The sequence below is a fragment of the Apteryx rowi genome, unplaced genomic scaffold, assembly GCF_003343035.1.
Source record: "Apteryx rowi isolate R43461 unplaced genomic scaffold, aptRow1 scaffold_100, whole genome shotgun sequence".
Taxonomy (NCBI): domain Eukaryota; kingdom Metazoa; phylum Chordata; class Aves; order Apterygiformes; family Apterygidae; genus Apteryx; species Apteryx rowi.
The window spans coordinates 1,205,901-1,221,773 of record NW_020447198.1 but is presented as its reverse complement, the minus strand read 5'-3'; the positions used below and the strand labels follow the sequence as shown (position 1 = coordinate 1,221,773).

Below are 15,873 nucleotides of genomic sequence, written 5' to 3'. Positions count from 1 at the left end.
GTAATTAAGGCCCTCAGTGTGTTGCATTAAAGAAAACTGCGTGTCTCGTATGCAGCTCTGAAACGCCACGATTTTTAAAATAGCAAATGTGTCAAAACAAAAGATAGCTGCCATAAGAGGATGCAAGTTGAAGGATTACTGTAGAGCTCTTGCTTTCTGATCTGATCTTCATTGGGAAGCGTTGACAGCATCTGGGCTTGATGGTATTAGTAAATAATTAGCATGACCGACTGCATTAGAATTTTTTTACCTGAAAATACTGTATCATTATATAAAACATACTACAGTATTTGTTTCCCTATTGAGGATTCATAATTAATTCAGGAGAATAACAGCGTATGAGAATAAATATGTATCCTATTACCCTTTTCTTATAAACTTCCTGATAGAATGGGCAGCAGGAAGAAGAAATTTCTGCCTCCCCTCCCTAAGTTTTGCCTTAATTGAGTTGTTCCTAGGTTCCTAGGAAAGAACTGCTGAACAGTCACTGTTGCTTCCAAAAAACCTGTTCTTTTCAAGCCTATACAGAGCTAAGGTCTTCATCTGTGTATAATTTTATGTGATACTTGCAGTTTCAAAAGCTTTTCATTTCTTTAAAGAAGTTGTCGTTGAGTTATAGGGCAGTATGGAAGGAAGTGGCTCAGTTATTTTTAGCTGAAGTAGCAGAATCTATTAAACTAAACATATTTAAAAGTACATGGACATGATAGTGACAGCATGTGTTAAAAACATTTCATTTACTCCATTATTTTTAATGTGGTTCGGTTAAATAATCTCCCGGTTTTGCAAGGCTACTCTTTCTTTGAGAGAAGAACATATTTGGACAATTTACTGCTTTAGCCAAGGTTCGTATTAAAAATGAGATACCAGGAGGCTGTGTGAATGTCCCAGATATTGTCCCAGAGGTCAGTGTTCTCAGTTGGTGAGAAACGATTATTTTGGTACTAAGTAGATCTGTACACATCTGAGTAGTAATGGCATCAACATATGTTGTTAGCACTGTTTTAGTTTAAACTAAGGACAAATTGTGGTGACGGTGGTGAGGAGCCTCATAAAAGAACGAAAATGGAGGGAAAATGAACACATGGAGCTCGGCTGGGGCCACCTTCACCATATTTTTCTTACCATGACCCTCCTTGTCATCATCACAGTGTTGGCTTCTAAAAGTCATGGATGATCTGGCCTGCCTTTTGAGTGCAGGAGCGCTGGTTTATAACAGCCAGGGGTACATTTTTTCGTTACYGTGTCGAATGATGGTACTAGCTCCCAATGTGGTGGTTGAGGCATGACTGGAAGTCCTTCACAACTCCTAAAATTCCCATTTTATTGTGGGGCGCAGTGGCCTGAAGGGCTGATTTGATGGCAGCACTTTATTTAAATGTATTTACCAACAGAGGAGGAAGAGGATCTTAGATTTTTCAATTTCACTTGAGCTTACTTTAAAGCTTAAAATGAGAACAATATATAACTGTTTTTTTCTTTCCTAGAAAAGCTAAGGATCTCAAAAATAAGGTTCCACTTCCCTGTCTTAATGACTTTTGCAATATTTAGACTATATCAGATATCAGCCTCTCTTGTCACTTGAGGTTTCTCCAAGGCAGTCCTTGCCTGGGGCATCAGTGAGGTTATCTTCTGTGCTCCATCACCTTCATGCTGCCTTCGAGAAAATATCCTTCTCCACATTACCATCTCTCTAACTATGCGGAGTACGAAGAGGGGCTATGTGAATGCAGACGAAGTCTCTGAGAAATTTCTGGGGACTCCTCTCCCTGCGTCAGCTCTAGGAGGTGAGTTCAATCACAATTTCACTTGACTCATCCCAATGAAAAGGAAAAAAATAACTTATCTGGGAAGTATCCTACAAATTACATGCTGCAAAACATATTCATAGCACGGCAGTTCTGGGGCTGTCACATTGTTGGCTTTTTATTGGGAACACATTGGACATTATTCAAACAGAGGACAAACTTGGCATTTTGAGAGCTTTGGAAGCTTCTTGGGCCAGGATCCTATCTTACTTGCCTTTTAAGCACTGCGCACTGGGCTTACGAGGTGACTAAAACTGTAATTATCCTACCTTAGAAGCTTGCAGAGGCCTAAATGCAAATTGTTGATAGTTTTTGTGAATCTCTGGACTTTTTCTTCCCCCTCCATGGCCCCATTGCTATTCCTTCTGTGCCGTGTTTCACTGCAAGGAGCTTTTTTTGGAGGAAATCTCCTTTTGGGCAGTTTAATTAGCAAGGTTAGCATGGATTTCCGGATCCATGTGCCTGCAGAAGAGCGCTAGGTCATGAAAAGAGTTCAGGTATCTGTGTCATGGGACACTGGCTGAGTGCTGCCTTGGTGAACAGATGTCCTACCCGTTGAGGATTCATCACATCCACGTATGTCTCCCTCCTTTTTCTAGGGAAGGAAAAACCTTGTAATGCCCATAAGCTAACTTGAGAGTGGTGAGAGACTCGGTCAAGGGACCGACCTCTTCCTGACGCAGAGCTGTGTCTTTCCCCTGTTTTCTTCTCATGGGGAGTACGGTCTATCTAACTTGCATCCCTTCCTGGCTTACCTGTGGCTCTAGGTGGACCTAAGCACCGCAGAGCACAAGAAATGGGGATAATGGTAAAAAAGGCAATACTTTAGATGGTGTGCATATGTCTGCTCTGTGTAATTCTTTCTTGGAGCAACATTTTCAGACTTGGCTGCCTAAATTTAGATCCCGCAATAGGGAGGCTTCTGCAGCGTTGAGACTCCGTGTCCCCCATGGGTGCTGTAGGTATTCAGTGCCGTTACAACCATCCATATGAATGACATTTAAATAATGCAAATCAGGTAAATAGATTTGAAATTAGACCTCAAGTTTGGAAAAATTTATTCTGCTTCTCTTTTATTTGCCTCAGTCTTCAACTGTCTCTATAGAAAGCTCTTTTTGGAAAGGGAATCTGAAGATTTAAAGCAGTGCTGAGGAGCCGGAGGAGCCGGTCGGCTGCCCTCGCAGGAGTCTGGATATTAGCAGTCATTGCAGTGGGTCTGAGTTAGGGCTAAACCTGCATTTCTGGCCTCTCTTTTCCTCACCCTCTGTTCCCAGTCTGGGTGTGGGCTGTAGCACGCAATTCCTTTCTTTGCTTTTATCTCCATTAGCCCTCCACTTTTAGCCACAGATTAGACTTAGTCTTGTTCCCTCTCCATCTCTGTTGTCTTGGGGAAAAGTAATGAAACAGCAAGAATTTCCCACCTCAAATTTGGGGGGAAATTTTGGCTAAAATTACCAGTTAAACCACCCGCTCTGTTTGGTGAAGTGCGACCCAGCACAGGATGGTAATAATGAAGGAAATGCCTGGAGTATTAACAGTGCTGACATATTTGTCATTCTCATTTTTTTAATCCTTTATATGTGTATGCCCTATAACACAGTCTGAAATTTCTTCTGAACTTTATTTTATTTTATTGTCATTTTACTAGGTTTTCTCATTTCCTGTGTGAAGTTACCAGCTACTGTGTTTCCCTTGGTATTTTGCTATTAAAAATGAAGAAGCTGGTGTTCCTTTTGGTGCTGGCATATAGAGAAGTCTCTGTGATAAGAAGGAAAATACTACTAGCTAACTCTGGGAGATTCAGTTTCGCTTCACGATTTTGTATTCTTTCATTTGGTTTAATTTCACATCCTCATCTTGATAATCACCTTCACGATACAGGAAGCTAAGTGACTTTCAAAACCATGTGCTGCCATCTCAGATTTCATCATAAAAGAGAGAAAAAGAAATACATTAGGCAAGAGAGAAATGCAAAATATACTTTTAACCTTATGCAGGGAATTCTGACAAATGTTGGCTATGATAGGAGAGCTAAGATGCCTTCAGATTTCTTTTTCTCTAACTTTTATAGCTGCCACTAGCTGTGTCCACATTTCCTTTTTGCAACTCTAGTCTTAACAGGCAGGTGTTTTTCTCATAATTATTTCTAGCCTCCCTAAGTTACATGTGCATAAAACACGCAAAGCTTAACAACTCTTGGGGTAGAATTCAAAATAATTATTCAAGTTGTTGCTTTGATCAAGGTTGGGAAGATGACATTAAATACTTCAGCCAAGGGAAAAATTGCCTGTATCAGGAGAAATACTGACTTCCTTAGACATTTTCTTCCTCTTTTGGCTTCCTTAGACATTTTCTGCAGATAGGATCCTCCTTCCTACCTACTGCCTCCAGATACCGCGTAGCTTGCTGTCTCAGCACCTGATTTTGTCCTGTATGTCCTTATCTGTATATAGAGCGAAGCAGCTATCAAGAGTGCAGGTGGACTTTGGAAAGATTTTTGAGCCTTCATGTTGCTAACAGTGGTTTTCTTCCCTGGAGAGGGCAGCTGAAGAGGAGGATTTTCTTGTTGCCTGCTTCTGCAGAATATGCAGAAAGAACAATTAAAGAAGAATTCAATGGGAAGTTACTTCTGTGCCCTACAACATTTTTTGACATTAAAGAAAAATGCCCCCCTGCAGTGGGCTGAAAGCCAGACCTTGCAGAAGGTTGGCGTGATGGTTAGGGGTGGGTCGAGCCCGTTGCCTGCCCGACTCAGACTTGGGACTTGCATCTTGACTTCCGTCATCGTAGCTGTTGCACTTTGTCTAAATGATTGATGAAATCAGCTCTCCCGGACTGCTGTTGGGTGGCTGCGACCTCTCTCATTTGCACCAGAAAGATGTCTGAGGTCCAGATGGAGTTTTCAAAGCTGGTGCATTAACTTCTGTAGAAGTATTAATATTTTGATAATAGTCAGAGCCATTTTGCTATAAATATCTTTTACCAAGCCTATAGGGTGCTACAAAGTCTATGAAATGTTTTAGGACCCAATTTAGCATTTTTTGTGTGAATGAAGGCTTGAAGTAAGACTTTTTTTCCTTTTTCCAGCATGTTTTTGTTATGCAACGTCAGTTCATTCATTCAGCTTAGCTTTTGCTTTTCCAGTAAGTCTCTCTTGGTTATACCGTAGTCAGGATTTTCAGTCTGTAGGAGGCATATTCATTCTGAAATGTCAAGATGATTAATGCGTGTAAAATCCTGCTTGTGATTATATCCCTCCTACCTCTTGTCACCTCCATACCCTGGCCTGATCTTCATTTTCTCGTCAGCGTATTACGAAGCACGGTGTGAGGCTGGAGAACTACCGAGTGCCACCCACCGCCTGACCCTGTTTTAGTAGCTGTGAAGATCCTCATTTGTATGTGTGTAAGACTCTATTCAGGCTACAGCTTCAAAGGTCGGGGCAGAAAAAATCTCATCTGTAACTGGAGTGTGGTAGATGGTTCGTAAGGCACGTTGAGGTCCTCGGAGACGAAAGATGCTGTGATTCCTTTTGTATATGGATATAGTGCGCTTGTGTTTTAGTCTCCGACACATGAAGCTGCTGTTTCCAGCAGAGGGGACGTAATCTGTCGCTCCTTGCTGGCTTTAGTACAGCCATTCAATACTGCGAAACAAATAGTTAAATCGAATGCATGTTGGTTTGATGTTCTCTGAAGGAACTTGCACTGCAAAACTTTATTTGCTATAAATACAGCGTATTACTGCAGGGCTGTATCCTGTTTGGAAGTGACCTCATCTAGTTTCTGTTAGTGGTTAGCAGTTTCATACCACATGATCTATGAATAATATGATAGTACAGTGCTCTTAGGAAAACATCAGAGCCGCGATATTGATGCTTCTCGGACCCAGAACATTTTACTTTGCTTCATTCTGGATACGGGGCAATAACGCGACAGGACTGTGCTTTGTAAAACTAGACCGTGTGTCTTTTTATTAAGAGAATTATTTCTAGAGGTGCCGCAGCTGCGTTACCAGCCCTTTGCAAACTGTCTTCTCCTGGGGTCCAGTTCCCAAGCTGTTCTCATCTCCCAGGTTGCAAACAGATTGATTCACTTTGATTCTCTTGACTGCTCTTCCCTTTGGTCTGGGAGCCTTTGCCTCCTTTTAGGAGACAGGAATTACCAAGAACCTGACTTTTTGGAGCTGAGGACCATTGCCTTTCTTACTGGCTGGCTGTGCGATGCTCTTAAAGCGTGCTGAGAGCTCGGTGGCTGCTTTTTGCCATGTGATAACGTGGCGCCTGGCTGGTCTCGGCTACGCGTTGAGCCCTCGGGAGCCGGCTGCGGTGGGCTCTCTGCTAGCTGTTCCTTAGCGTCCCCGCGTCCTATCCGCCAGCCTCCGCGTGATGATATTACTCATGCACCTCCCGGGAGAAAGCTGCTCATCATCACACAGGAACCGTATGAGCAAAAGACAGGACTCTTTTGCAGGCCCTACTCACGGCGAATCAATCCTAGGTGGGTGTTACCAGAAATACTAGAAAAAACACTATTCTGGGAAACCTGTGCTAAAAAGATCCCTCTTAGACAGGGAAATTTCATTCTTTGTCGTGCTCATTTATTCTGTATAACATATTTTATATTATCTTTGGCAGGCAGCAGTGTGTTTGCTTAGAAATACCCGTACGAGAGATGGAAATGTCCTGTATACTAGTTCAGTGAGGCAGCATCAGGTGGTTAGGGTACCACGCTCTTAAAAAGAAAATAATAACCTTTTCTTTCCGCCTCCCTCTGTTTTATGTGTGTGCGTGTGTGATTTTTTATGAACCGGCTCTTGTTTTAAAAGAGCTAGGTGCAGCGTGTTTAATGGAAACCAGAGGCGACGCAACAATCCAAATACGTTTGAAAGACACAAATGCCAAGGAGAGAGGGGAATGACTTGGACGAGTGGGACACCTGGGAAAAAATCAATTCGCATTTCCCAGTATGAAAACTATTCAGTTGAGGGTGGTGGCCAGTGGAAATAGTAGCTGGTGGAAGCCCCATCTTTTTGAGACCATTAAAACCAAAGACAAAGCACTGAAAATCCCAAATATTCTTCAGCTTTACCCACATCCTACTATTCTGTTTGTAGTATCACAAGAAGCTAGGCCCTAATCTCCACAAACAGAGATTTTTTTTTTATTTTTGGCCCCAAAAAAGTCTAAATAAGGGGATCAGCAAGAAAGAGCTACAGAAGCGGTGGCTTCCCGTGTGCTAGGAAGAGGCTCTTGAGCAAAGCTGCGGTTGCTGAGCGCGGTAGGCAAGAGCCAGGCGAGGCTGCCTTCCTGCCTATACGCCTTTGCATGAGCATCGCTAATAAACGCCGCTACGGTTGCAAGCCAGATCGCTTGGATATCAGTTGTAGTTGCTTGCCGGAAGAATTCAGGCATCTTTTGGGTATCGGCCGTAGCAAGATTCAGCACACGCAGAATCTTGAACCAAACTATATGCAACTCTCTAGCTCGGAAACTTATACGTACAGATTAGTACCGCTGGAAATAGATGAAGTCTGGGTGGATTACTTCCGAATTTTGTCAGTCAGATGATGGGCGTTATGTCGGGATCAGCGTTTCTTTAATTAAAACCTGTGCTCTGTGAGCTCTGGCTTCTGGATTCTGCTTTAAGACTGGTTCATCTACCTCTTCTTTAGGCCTCAGCTTTTTGTGAAATGTCGGCCAAGGAACTTAAGGTTATTCCCAGTGGTTCAGCTAGCGTTGGTAAAGCACTTTGTCCGCCGTTGAAATATCCTTTTAATATTATTAACAATAACAGTTAAAGATTTATTGCCAGCAAAGTCCTTAGGGGAGCAGAACATTTCCCGCGTTGCAATGAGGGCACTCGGTTTGTTCTGAAGAACGACAGATTCAGCTTTTACACATCATAAAACACCCCGACTGCAGGTCTTTGGCTGCCCACCGGTCCAACGCTGTAACGCTGCTGCCGCCGCTTCCAAAAATCGGCGAGTCCCCGTTTGCGGAGGTCGTCACGCCACCGCTGGGAACCGCGAGGCCTCGAGGCACCTCGTAAATTGTGGGAGGTGGGAAGTGCTGGGTGTCTGGTTGTCGCATCTGACGGGTCCTGCCAGGAGCCGAGGAAACGCTCGGCTCCCAAACGCGGACTTCTGCAGGCGGCTGCAAAAGAGCTGCGGCAAGCGGGGGCCGGGGAGTGAGCCAAGCGCGCGGTTCGGACCGGGCGTCCGGGCGTTCCCTCGCCGGCGGGTAACCTGGCAGGTTGGGATGGGGAACGCTAGAGAGACCCCTTCCTCCACGGGCGTGTGAGGAAGCCGGCCCCCGGGCAGGTCGCCCCGTCGGCTGGCGCTGAGGTCCGCGGTGCGCGACGCCGGTACGGATCACGTCAGCTGCCGGGCTGGGAGGCGCTATTCCCACGCTTGCTGGAAAGCCGCAGTTTCAGCTGGAGGCAGCACGATCCGCGGTACTCCTCCTTTCTGTCATCCGCTGCTGTCTTCAGACGCACGCGAGAAGTGTTTGCGGGCCGGAAAAAAATTATTGGGGTAGCTCTTGGGACTGCAGCAGTTTGCGCGCCGCAGGGAAGCCCGTCCGGACACGCGCCTTTCCGCGGGGCTGAGCGGCCTCAGCCGTGCCTGTGCGAGACGTGCAAGTTTTGGCGGATCTGGGAGGCGTCGTGCTGTTTGCGGCTGTCCCCCTGCCTTCCGAAAAGGAGCTCCGCGAGAGCAGACCCGGCGCTGCTGGGCTCCCCCCGAGGAAGCTCCTAGAAACAAGCTTCCTCCCCGGGATGGCCCTAAAATGTTGTGATTTTTTCCCCTTTCCCGGCTGCCGAGGCGTCCGCCCTGCGCTAGCCTGAGCGTGCCTGTTCGTACGCTGGTACGTCCGATTTCCTGAAGGCCGGGTTCGCTCGGAGGAGAGGGAAAACGCTCTCTCGCATGAGCTAGCGATCAAAACTGGCTGTTCTTCGAGGGGAGAGCTGGCGCGCCGTCACGTCACGGCGGCGTCCAAGACCCAGCCCCGCCGGGTCGGGTCGTCTTTCGTCCCCTTTGGTTAGGAGGGAGCCCAGCTGTTAGCAAGGAAAACATGTGAGTCACCTCGGAGCGCTGCCGGAGCCGCGATTCCCGCGCCGCCGGCCAAGCCCGGCCCGCGAGGGCAGCTCCGCCGGCTGGCCCTCTCGTGGTCAGAATACTCAGTGTCGATTTGGGGTGTTTCTGAGCGCAAAAGCTTTTCGATGTTGCGCTTCACCTGTTTCCCAGGTAGAGTACTCCGTTGCTGCATTACAGCCGGCATCGGACGCCGTTCTTCTTCTGAACAGCCCGACTGTGCAGCTGTCTTACTGATACTTTAACGTCCTGGTGTGTGAGCCGCTATTAAAAACATCGCACGTCGCGGCGGTAGCAATGACGGACGAGTTAGGATTTTAAGTGGCTGCTCTCTTCCCCTTTGATCCTGACTCAGCATGTGGCCTTGAAGAACCTGCTTGATGTCCCTGGAGCTCCAAATATCTGCAAACCAGGGATGGTATCTATAAGCTGCATCGTGACACTCTGTCCACGGGGCCTATGGATGCATAGTATACCCTCACAAAGTTGTTATTATTGCCCCCGCAACACACAGACCGAGAAAGCTGTTTTCCAGCGTGGCCACGATTTGTTGGAGGTTTCTGCTGCTTTCCTCTTTGTGAAAAGGGTGCGTGGAGGAGACATTTCAGGGCTTAGCGTAGTGTTCATCTTCCGTGCTTGCTATGGTATAGTCTCTATGTTGGCCTTGGCAGGTATGCAAGCCTGTAAAGCTCATCTCATTAGAAGTTGCGTCATCAAATCACTCTCACGCTTTATAGGCAAGACTCAGCTCTCCAGCTCTTCACATAGTGACTGTTCGTGCATACCACCGTCTTTAAAAGTAGTATACTTCTTTTTGGTGGAATTAACGTTCTGCTTCTTCTCCCCTCCTAACATATGCGCAGTAGGATTTCAGCTCATCAGCCTGCGAGCAGTTTACCTTAAAGAGGGGTCATTAAAATGTTGTGGCTTTGTTTTCCCTTGTGGCAGCAATGGTCACCGCAGAAGCTCTGATTCATAGCAAAGAGCACAGCATTTCCAGTTCCTGAGGAATTTCAGCGGTGGGGTTTGGGTTTTTCCCCCTGAAATTCTTGTTCAAGTTTGTCAAGTTTGTGTGACGAAGCTTTTCTGCATTTTAGGGAAGAAGGATTGTTTCTCCCCGCATCAGGACAAACTGGTTCAACTATGTGACTATTATTCCAGCCTTAAGTAGCTGCCTTTTTGGGCGCTGTCACGCGAAGGGGACTGTTGACTGCAGCTAGCTCGAAAGCCTTTTGTGGTTTGGAAAGGACAAATTGCATGAGATGCAATTTCTGCTGCGTGACCGGTTATCCACAGTTTGCAGGAGCAAAACTAGCCCAGCCACTAGTTCTCAGTTTTAGCATCCTTCAGTCTCATTTGTACAGCGAAGTCTCCCCAGCTACCATGCTGCCATCGGGAAGAGCTACCATCTAGCAGCAGTAGCAGTAGCCAGCTAGTCTGGACCTGTGCTTAAACGCTCTTGAAATAATTGGGAATAGCCACACGGATTTGTCAGAAGCTGCTGTACTTAACTGAGGCACGAGCAAGGTGCTTGCTTTGTCTCGGGCTCCGTTACTGTGTGGCCGTGAAAAATCACGCCGGGCAATTCCTTAATAAAACAAATGCAATAGAAGATTATTGGGGGGGTGTTTGTTAATTCAGGGTTTAGCAGACTCTCAAGGGTGTACGACGTGTCGTGACGTCCTGACGGTCACCTAGCTGTGTCTTAAATTCCCTAAGAAGCAGAAGCTCCCAACTCTTGGCCCTGATTGATGCTTTCCATGCCTGCCCATGCACCACCTAACACTGCTAATAGGTAACACGGTCAAAAGCAGGCGGTGAGTTATCGTGTGTTAATGACTTGTCAAAGTCCACCCAGACAAGGCTTGCTGCCGAAAACTGTTATTTTAGTGTGTGCTGCTGCATTAAAACATGCTGGTCTTGGTTTAACTAGGTGGGATGGCTTGTGATAGCTAATACATGGCGAAATTATGCCTCTAAATCCTCATCAAAGCCCAAAGGTCTTCAGACACTCAGGCTTAGTAAATGATTTTAAAATATTTCTGCTGCATGGAGTAGAAAACTGGACGAAGAAAGGATGCTTAATTTTTTAAAGGTTGTTGACTGGTAAATTACTTGTGTTCCTTTTTGCCTTCTTTAGATTTCCTCAAGCAGACCACATATGAAGTAGAGGCGTTTTTAGAAGCCATTCAGTTCTTCCGTCAGGAGAAAGGCCACTATGGGACGTGGGAAATGATAACTGGCAATGAAAAACAGGTAAAAGAAAATCTTCCTAATTTTTTTGGCTTTGGCTATGGAGCCTATGAGGACAGTGAAGGTAGAAAGGCCTCTTGGGAAAAAAAGGGTGTTTTTTTAAAGAAAATGCAATATGTAGAAATACCCAAGATCCTTCCTCCCGATAAACTTTGAGGATGTAAACAACATTTTTTTTTAACTAACCATGCTGTGAATTTTTACTGCAAAGTGAAAGAAAGTGTGCTGCAAAGTAAAGGTGTTGGGCTGCTCGTGCTGGGTTGTAGGGACGGCCGCATTTCTACGGGAGGTTCACACACCTACCTTAATTGTATTAGTTGATACAGAATCAGTTGGTGAATAAATGCTGGGCCTAAAGCTAAAGACTTGCTGTCACATTTGCAGCTGTTTATGGTTTTGTTAAATCAGTGAAACCCAAAGCAATAAACACCAAACTCACAACTCACAATGTTTGCATACCACAAATACACACTGTTTGCTGGGTTGGGCTGTACTCTGTTTTTCTACCTTTCTACGATCCTGTTCTGCAGGTAAGAGCTATTTTCTTCTCCTGTTGCTACTATCTTTGTTACTAAATACAACAGTTTGCAGTTACTTTTGGTCTAATGCCTCCAGATGCCATTGTAGCAGATCAGGGTCCATGAAGACCGGAGTAGCAGCTAAGTGTAAATTCTGAAGAATCTCTTTATTTTGCTTTTCCCCTTTCTTTGCGAATGAAGCTTTTAGTCCTGAGCGCATAAACTCGTTGCTCTAGTTCTTGTGCCAGACTTCTGAAACAGAGTGTTGCATAGTAACAATCACGCTTGGGCACCAAAAGTTTGCGTACTTCAATATTTAAGAAATGGGAGGCTAAACTTATGGTCTGGGACCGTATTTGGGCACCTGAACGAATAGGCTTGGAGGAGGGATGTTAGCCGAAGTAACTCCGTTCATCTCTATGGCATTACTCCAAATGCATTTTAGTGCAACTGAGATATTACTTAGGCCCTGATTTATACATTTTTTCCAAAGCACGGAGCACTCAGCAGCAAATATTTACTTCAGTACCAGCTGCTGGGTGTTTTCCTTGATGAAATCTGGCTTTCCTTTGGGAAATTGGAAGAAGCCTGATGGGGAGTTTTCTTTCAACAAACCAGATTATTCTTCTAGGAAAAGTCTACCTTGGAAAGCCTGAAAAAATGTCGAAACTGGAGGAGAATCTATAAACATTTTCTTTCCCTGGGCCTTCATGTCAGGGATCAAGGTTTCCTATCAACATCTAATAATTAATACTTTAATATAAGGAGTTCCATCATTGCTTTGAAGGGACTAACTAGGACATAATTCCTTGACACGTTTGCGAGGGTTTTTTCTTCTCCCCTCCTCCCTCAAGTTATGGAACTATTATACTGGTAGTTTCACTTGCATTTTATTTTTCCTATTGGTTGCCAACTGCTTACTCATAACCCATGTACCTCAAGAGAACTATAATCAGAAGACATCCAGACTAGTTAATGCTATTATCTTCTTAGTAATAATTCATTCCGTAAGTATGGTGTGTTCTCATGCGTGCTTAGACCAAGCATAATAATTATTTTAGGCAAATATCCAAGCTAAGTGAATGGTTTGGAACGACCGGTCTACAAGTTTGTTGCTGTAAAAATTCTGCACAATGCCAATAAATATAGTCACTGACATTCTTTTACGATGGCACAGTCTCACCAGTATTTGCTGAAGCAGTCATTAGCTCACGCTGTGCTGCCTAGGTACCGCAACACGGATATATAGGAAAGCAAATACTCAGTAACTTGGCTGAAGGCCTGCTAAAAAAGTCTTTTGTTTCATAGAAGTTCCTTTCCCTGTTTTTCTCTTTGTTCTTTTTCCTTTTTTTATGTTTCGTTCCTAACAAAATAAAAATGGAGTTGTAGGTGGTATTTCTGTCCGTAGGTAAGCGCTGAAGGAGAGGGCTACAAACAGGAGGAGGGAAGATGCTTCACGGAGCGGTGGCTTGAAATTTTTGACAACGTGGTTATGAGTACGTCCCACATCCTGAGAGCGTTACAGTACTTCAGTTTTACGCTAACATAAGCCCACTGATCAGTACTGCATGAATGTAGAATAACATATTGGTAAATCAAGGATAGCTAGATAAGGCATTAAAAAAAAAGCCCTTAAAGGGCACCTTTCAGCAGAGAAATCTAAATCCAATCCAGCACTTCTTAAAAATGTTGCTTGACAGCTCAGAGTCCTCAGCGTCTGTTCGAGCAGCTGTCACGTTTATTATTCGGTTTGTGGCGCCCCAGTTTTGGGTTATTCATGAGATTTTTTTTTAAGTGACTCATTAGTTTAGGAGCTGTGTTAGGCCATTGGTTTTTGAGAGGTATTTGAATCAGCATAGCTGAATCTGAGTGGTGCTACAGCATAAAATATGAGTAGTTAAGTTTGGTAAGTGCTTAATGAACAGGGTATCGCATATTATATTTCTGTGGGGGCTGTCCTGGGCGCAGGAGATGCTCTGTTTTACATTTTGCGGCACCCCGTCAGAGCCTTTATCGACTTTGGCTGTCTAAATTCCTAGGATTCCCCTTACGCTTGGTGTTGGCGCGTCCCTGGCCTCTTGCAGCAAAGCAGTAAAGGAAGAGCACGTCACGCGGGAGGAGCGCTTCGTGCGTTCATAGAGCACGTTGGCCAGCGCAGCAACGGGAAGAGGCAGTAGCGCTCACCGACTTCGGTGGCAGCTCCAGTGCGGGAGGTTGAATGCCAAGAAGCGCTGGCAGTCCAAGCGTGGTGGGAATACAAAGCTACTTGGTGCTTTTGCTCTCTGCATCGGAGCCGTGGGAGTGTTAGGCGAGCCTTAGATGAGGACTGTTGTAAGCCCGGTGCTGAAGCAAGGAAAAGAGCTGGGTTCAAATACRCATTCGCTTAGAAAACCCTTGTTCAAGGCCCCAGTAAAGGGGGAGGAGGGCTACCTACTTTCTCTGCTTTATAGCAACTGTTGAGTAAACTACTTATCCTTCCCCCAGATTAAATGAGAAACGTACAGAACCTCAAGATGTATTTTGTCGGKTTTTTTTACAGGGTTACTGTGTCTCTCTGTGATTTACAGGATGCCCACTGCAGTTCAGAACTTTCAGGAGGCTCTGCACAGCTTTATATGTGCTGTGCACGTAGATGTCCAGAGCTTCAGGACAGATGAAAGGCTGTATGTGGGTTATCTGCAGTTCTGTACAGCACGTGCCCAGGTGTATTGCCTGTGTCTCATRATGCGGTAGCTATGCGTCTGTAACTGCTGCACCAGCAGTTCTTCTAAAGGCTGAGCAAACTCAGTTCCCTCAGCTTCTCCTCGTACGCCAGGTGGTCCAGCCCCTGGCCACCTTGGTGGCCTCCACTGGACTCGCTCCAGTCTGTCAGTGTATTTCTTGTACTGGACACAGTACTCCAGACGCTATCTGACAAGGCTTGAATAGAGGAAACCGTTCCTCTTCCCTCAACCTGCTGGTTACACTCTTGCTAACACAGCTCTTTCTGCTGTTGGCCTTTGCTGCAGGGTCACCTTGCTGATTCATGTTGAACTTCTTGTCCACCAGGACCTCCAGGTGCTGTTCTGCAAAGTGGCTTTCCAGCCAGTTGTCCCCAGTCTATGCWGGTGCATAGGGTTATTCCATCCCGGATGCTGGACTGTGCCTTTGCCTTTGCTGAACTTAATGACATATTTATCTACCCATTTCTTCAGCACATCTAGGTCCCTCTGAATAGCAGCCCTGCCCTCCAGTGTATTGACCAGTCCCCCAAATTGGCGTCATCTGCGTTCCCATTCAAGAAATGGGACTATGATAACTTTTTCTAGTTTTCCTACCTGCCAGCATGAACGTTGATGTGCAGAAGTCTCTTTGGCACTTTGGTTCCCTCCACTTTCTGCTGTGGTGTGTCTTGGTCCCAGAGGGCAGTTACTATATTGACTTAAGTTACTGTAGATACCCAGCTCAGGTGTGGTTTAAAGAAGCATTCTTAGGATRTACTACATGGCCTAGGTATTACGTGGAGAGAAGAAGATATCTCCAAGGGGGACAAATCAGTGTAGTAGTTATCCACTGAAAGTAGATGGTATAAATGCCCTACGCACATGCGGACAGTGTGTTTATTACTTGTGAGTAATGGAGGAATGCATAGAGACAAATCTCTTTTGAGATCCCAGTGTTGCCTGCATATCACTGATCTCTTCCATGCTGCTGTCTCCCAGCTGTACTTTTGTGTGCCAGACTTTCATCTGACGCTGATGCCTGGGTGAGATTGCACTCATCCTTTAACCTTAGGCACCACGACCTGTGCCAGCTCTAGCAAATGTGCCACGCTAGTGTTGATCGAGATGCTGCGAAGCTGCCTGTGCCTCCTTGCAACGCTTGCTTTCCAGGGCTGGGGGAGACCGAGGATTAAGGTTCATCCAAGTAAAGAGTTCCTGTCCCGCACTGATATCGATTTGGTTGAGCCTGAAATCTGTTTCACTAGTGATTTGGAGGAATATCTTCTTATGTTATATATTTCATGCAGTTTTTGTTCAAGAATCTGGAGTTGTTGGGAGAAGACTTTAATGTTTATATGTTCTAAAATGTGAACATTTTACTGTTTTTAGTTGTCTCTTACTGACRAAACTAATTGCTTTGAAAAGTTTTTCACAAACTCCAGCAGCTATTCATTTGATCCCTTTGGCCTCAGGATTAGCCTGGAGCTAATGAATGTTTTA

The 15,873-nt window shown here is 45.3% G+C and overlaps 1 protein-coding gene across 1 annotated transcript in view; it reads left to right on the top strand.

Annotated features, from left to right (window-relative positions):
• Nucleotides 1-15,873, top strand: part of FAM129A (family with sequence similarity 129 member A) — a 47,643-nt gene that overhangs the window by 18,348 nt on the left and 13,422 nt on the right. Inside the window, exon 6 of the mRNA XM_026062711.1 lies at nucleotides 11,041-11,156. Coding sequence (XP_025918496.1) covers nucleotides 11,041-11,156 — 116 coding nt within the window. The remainder of the gene's footprint in view (nucleotides 1-11,040; nucleotides 11,157-15,873) is intronic.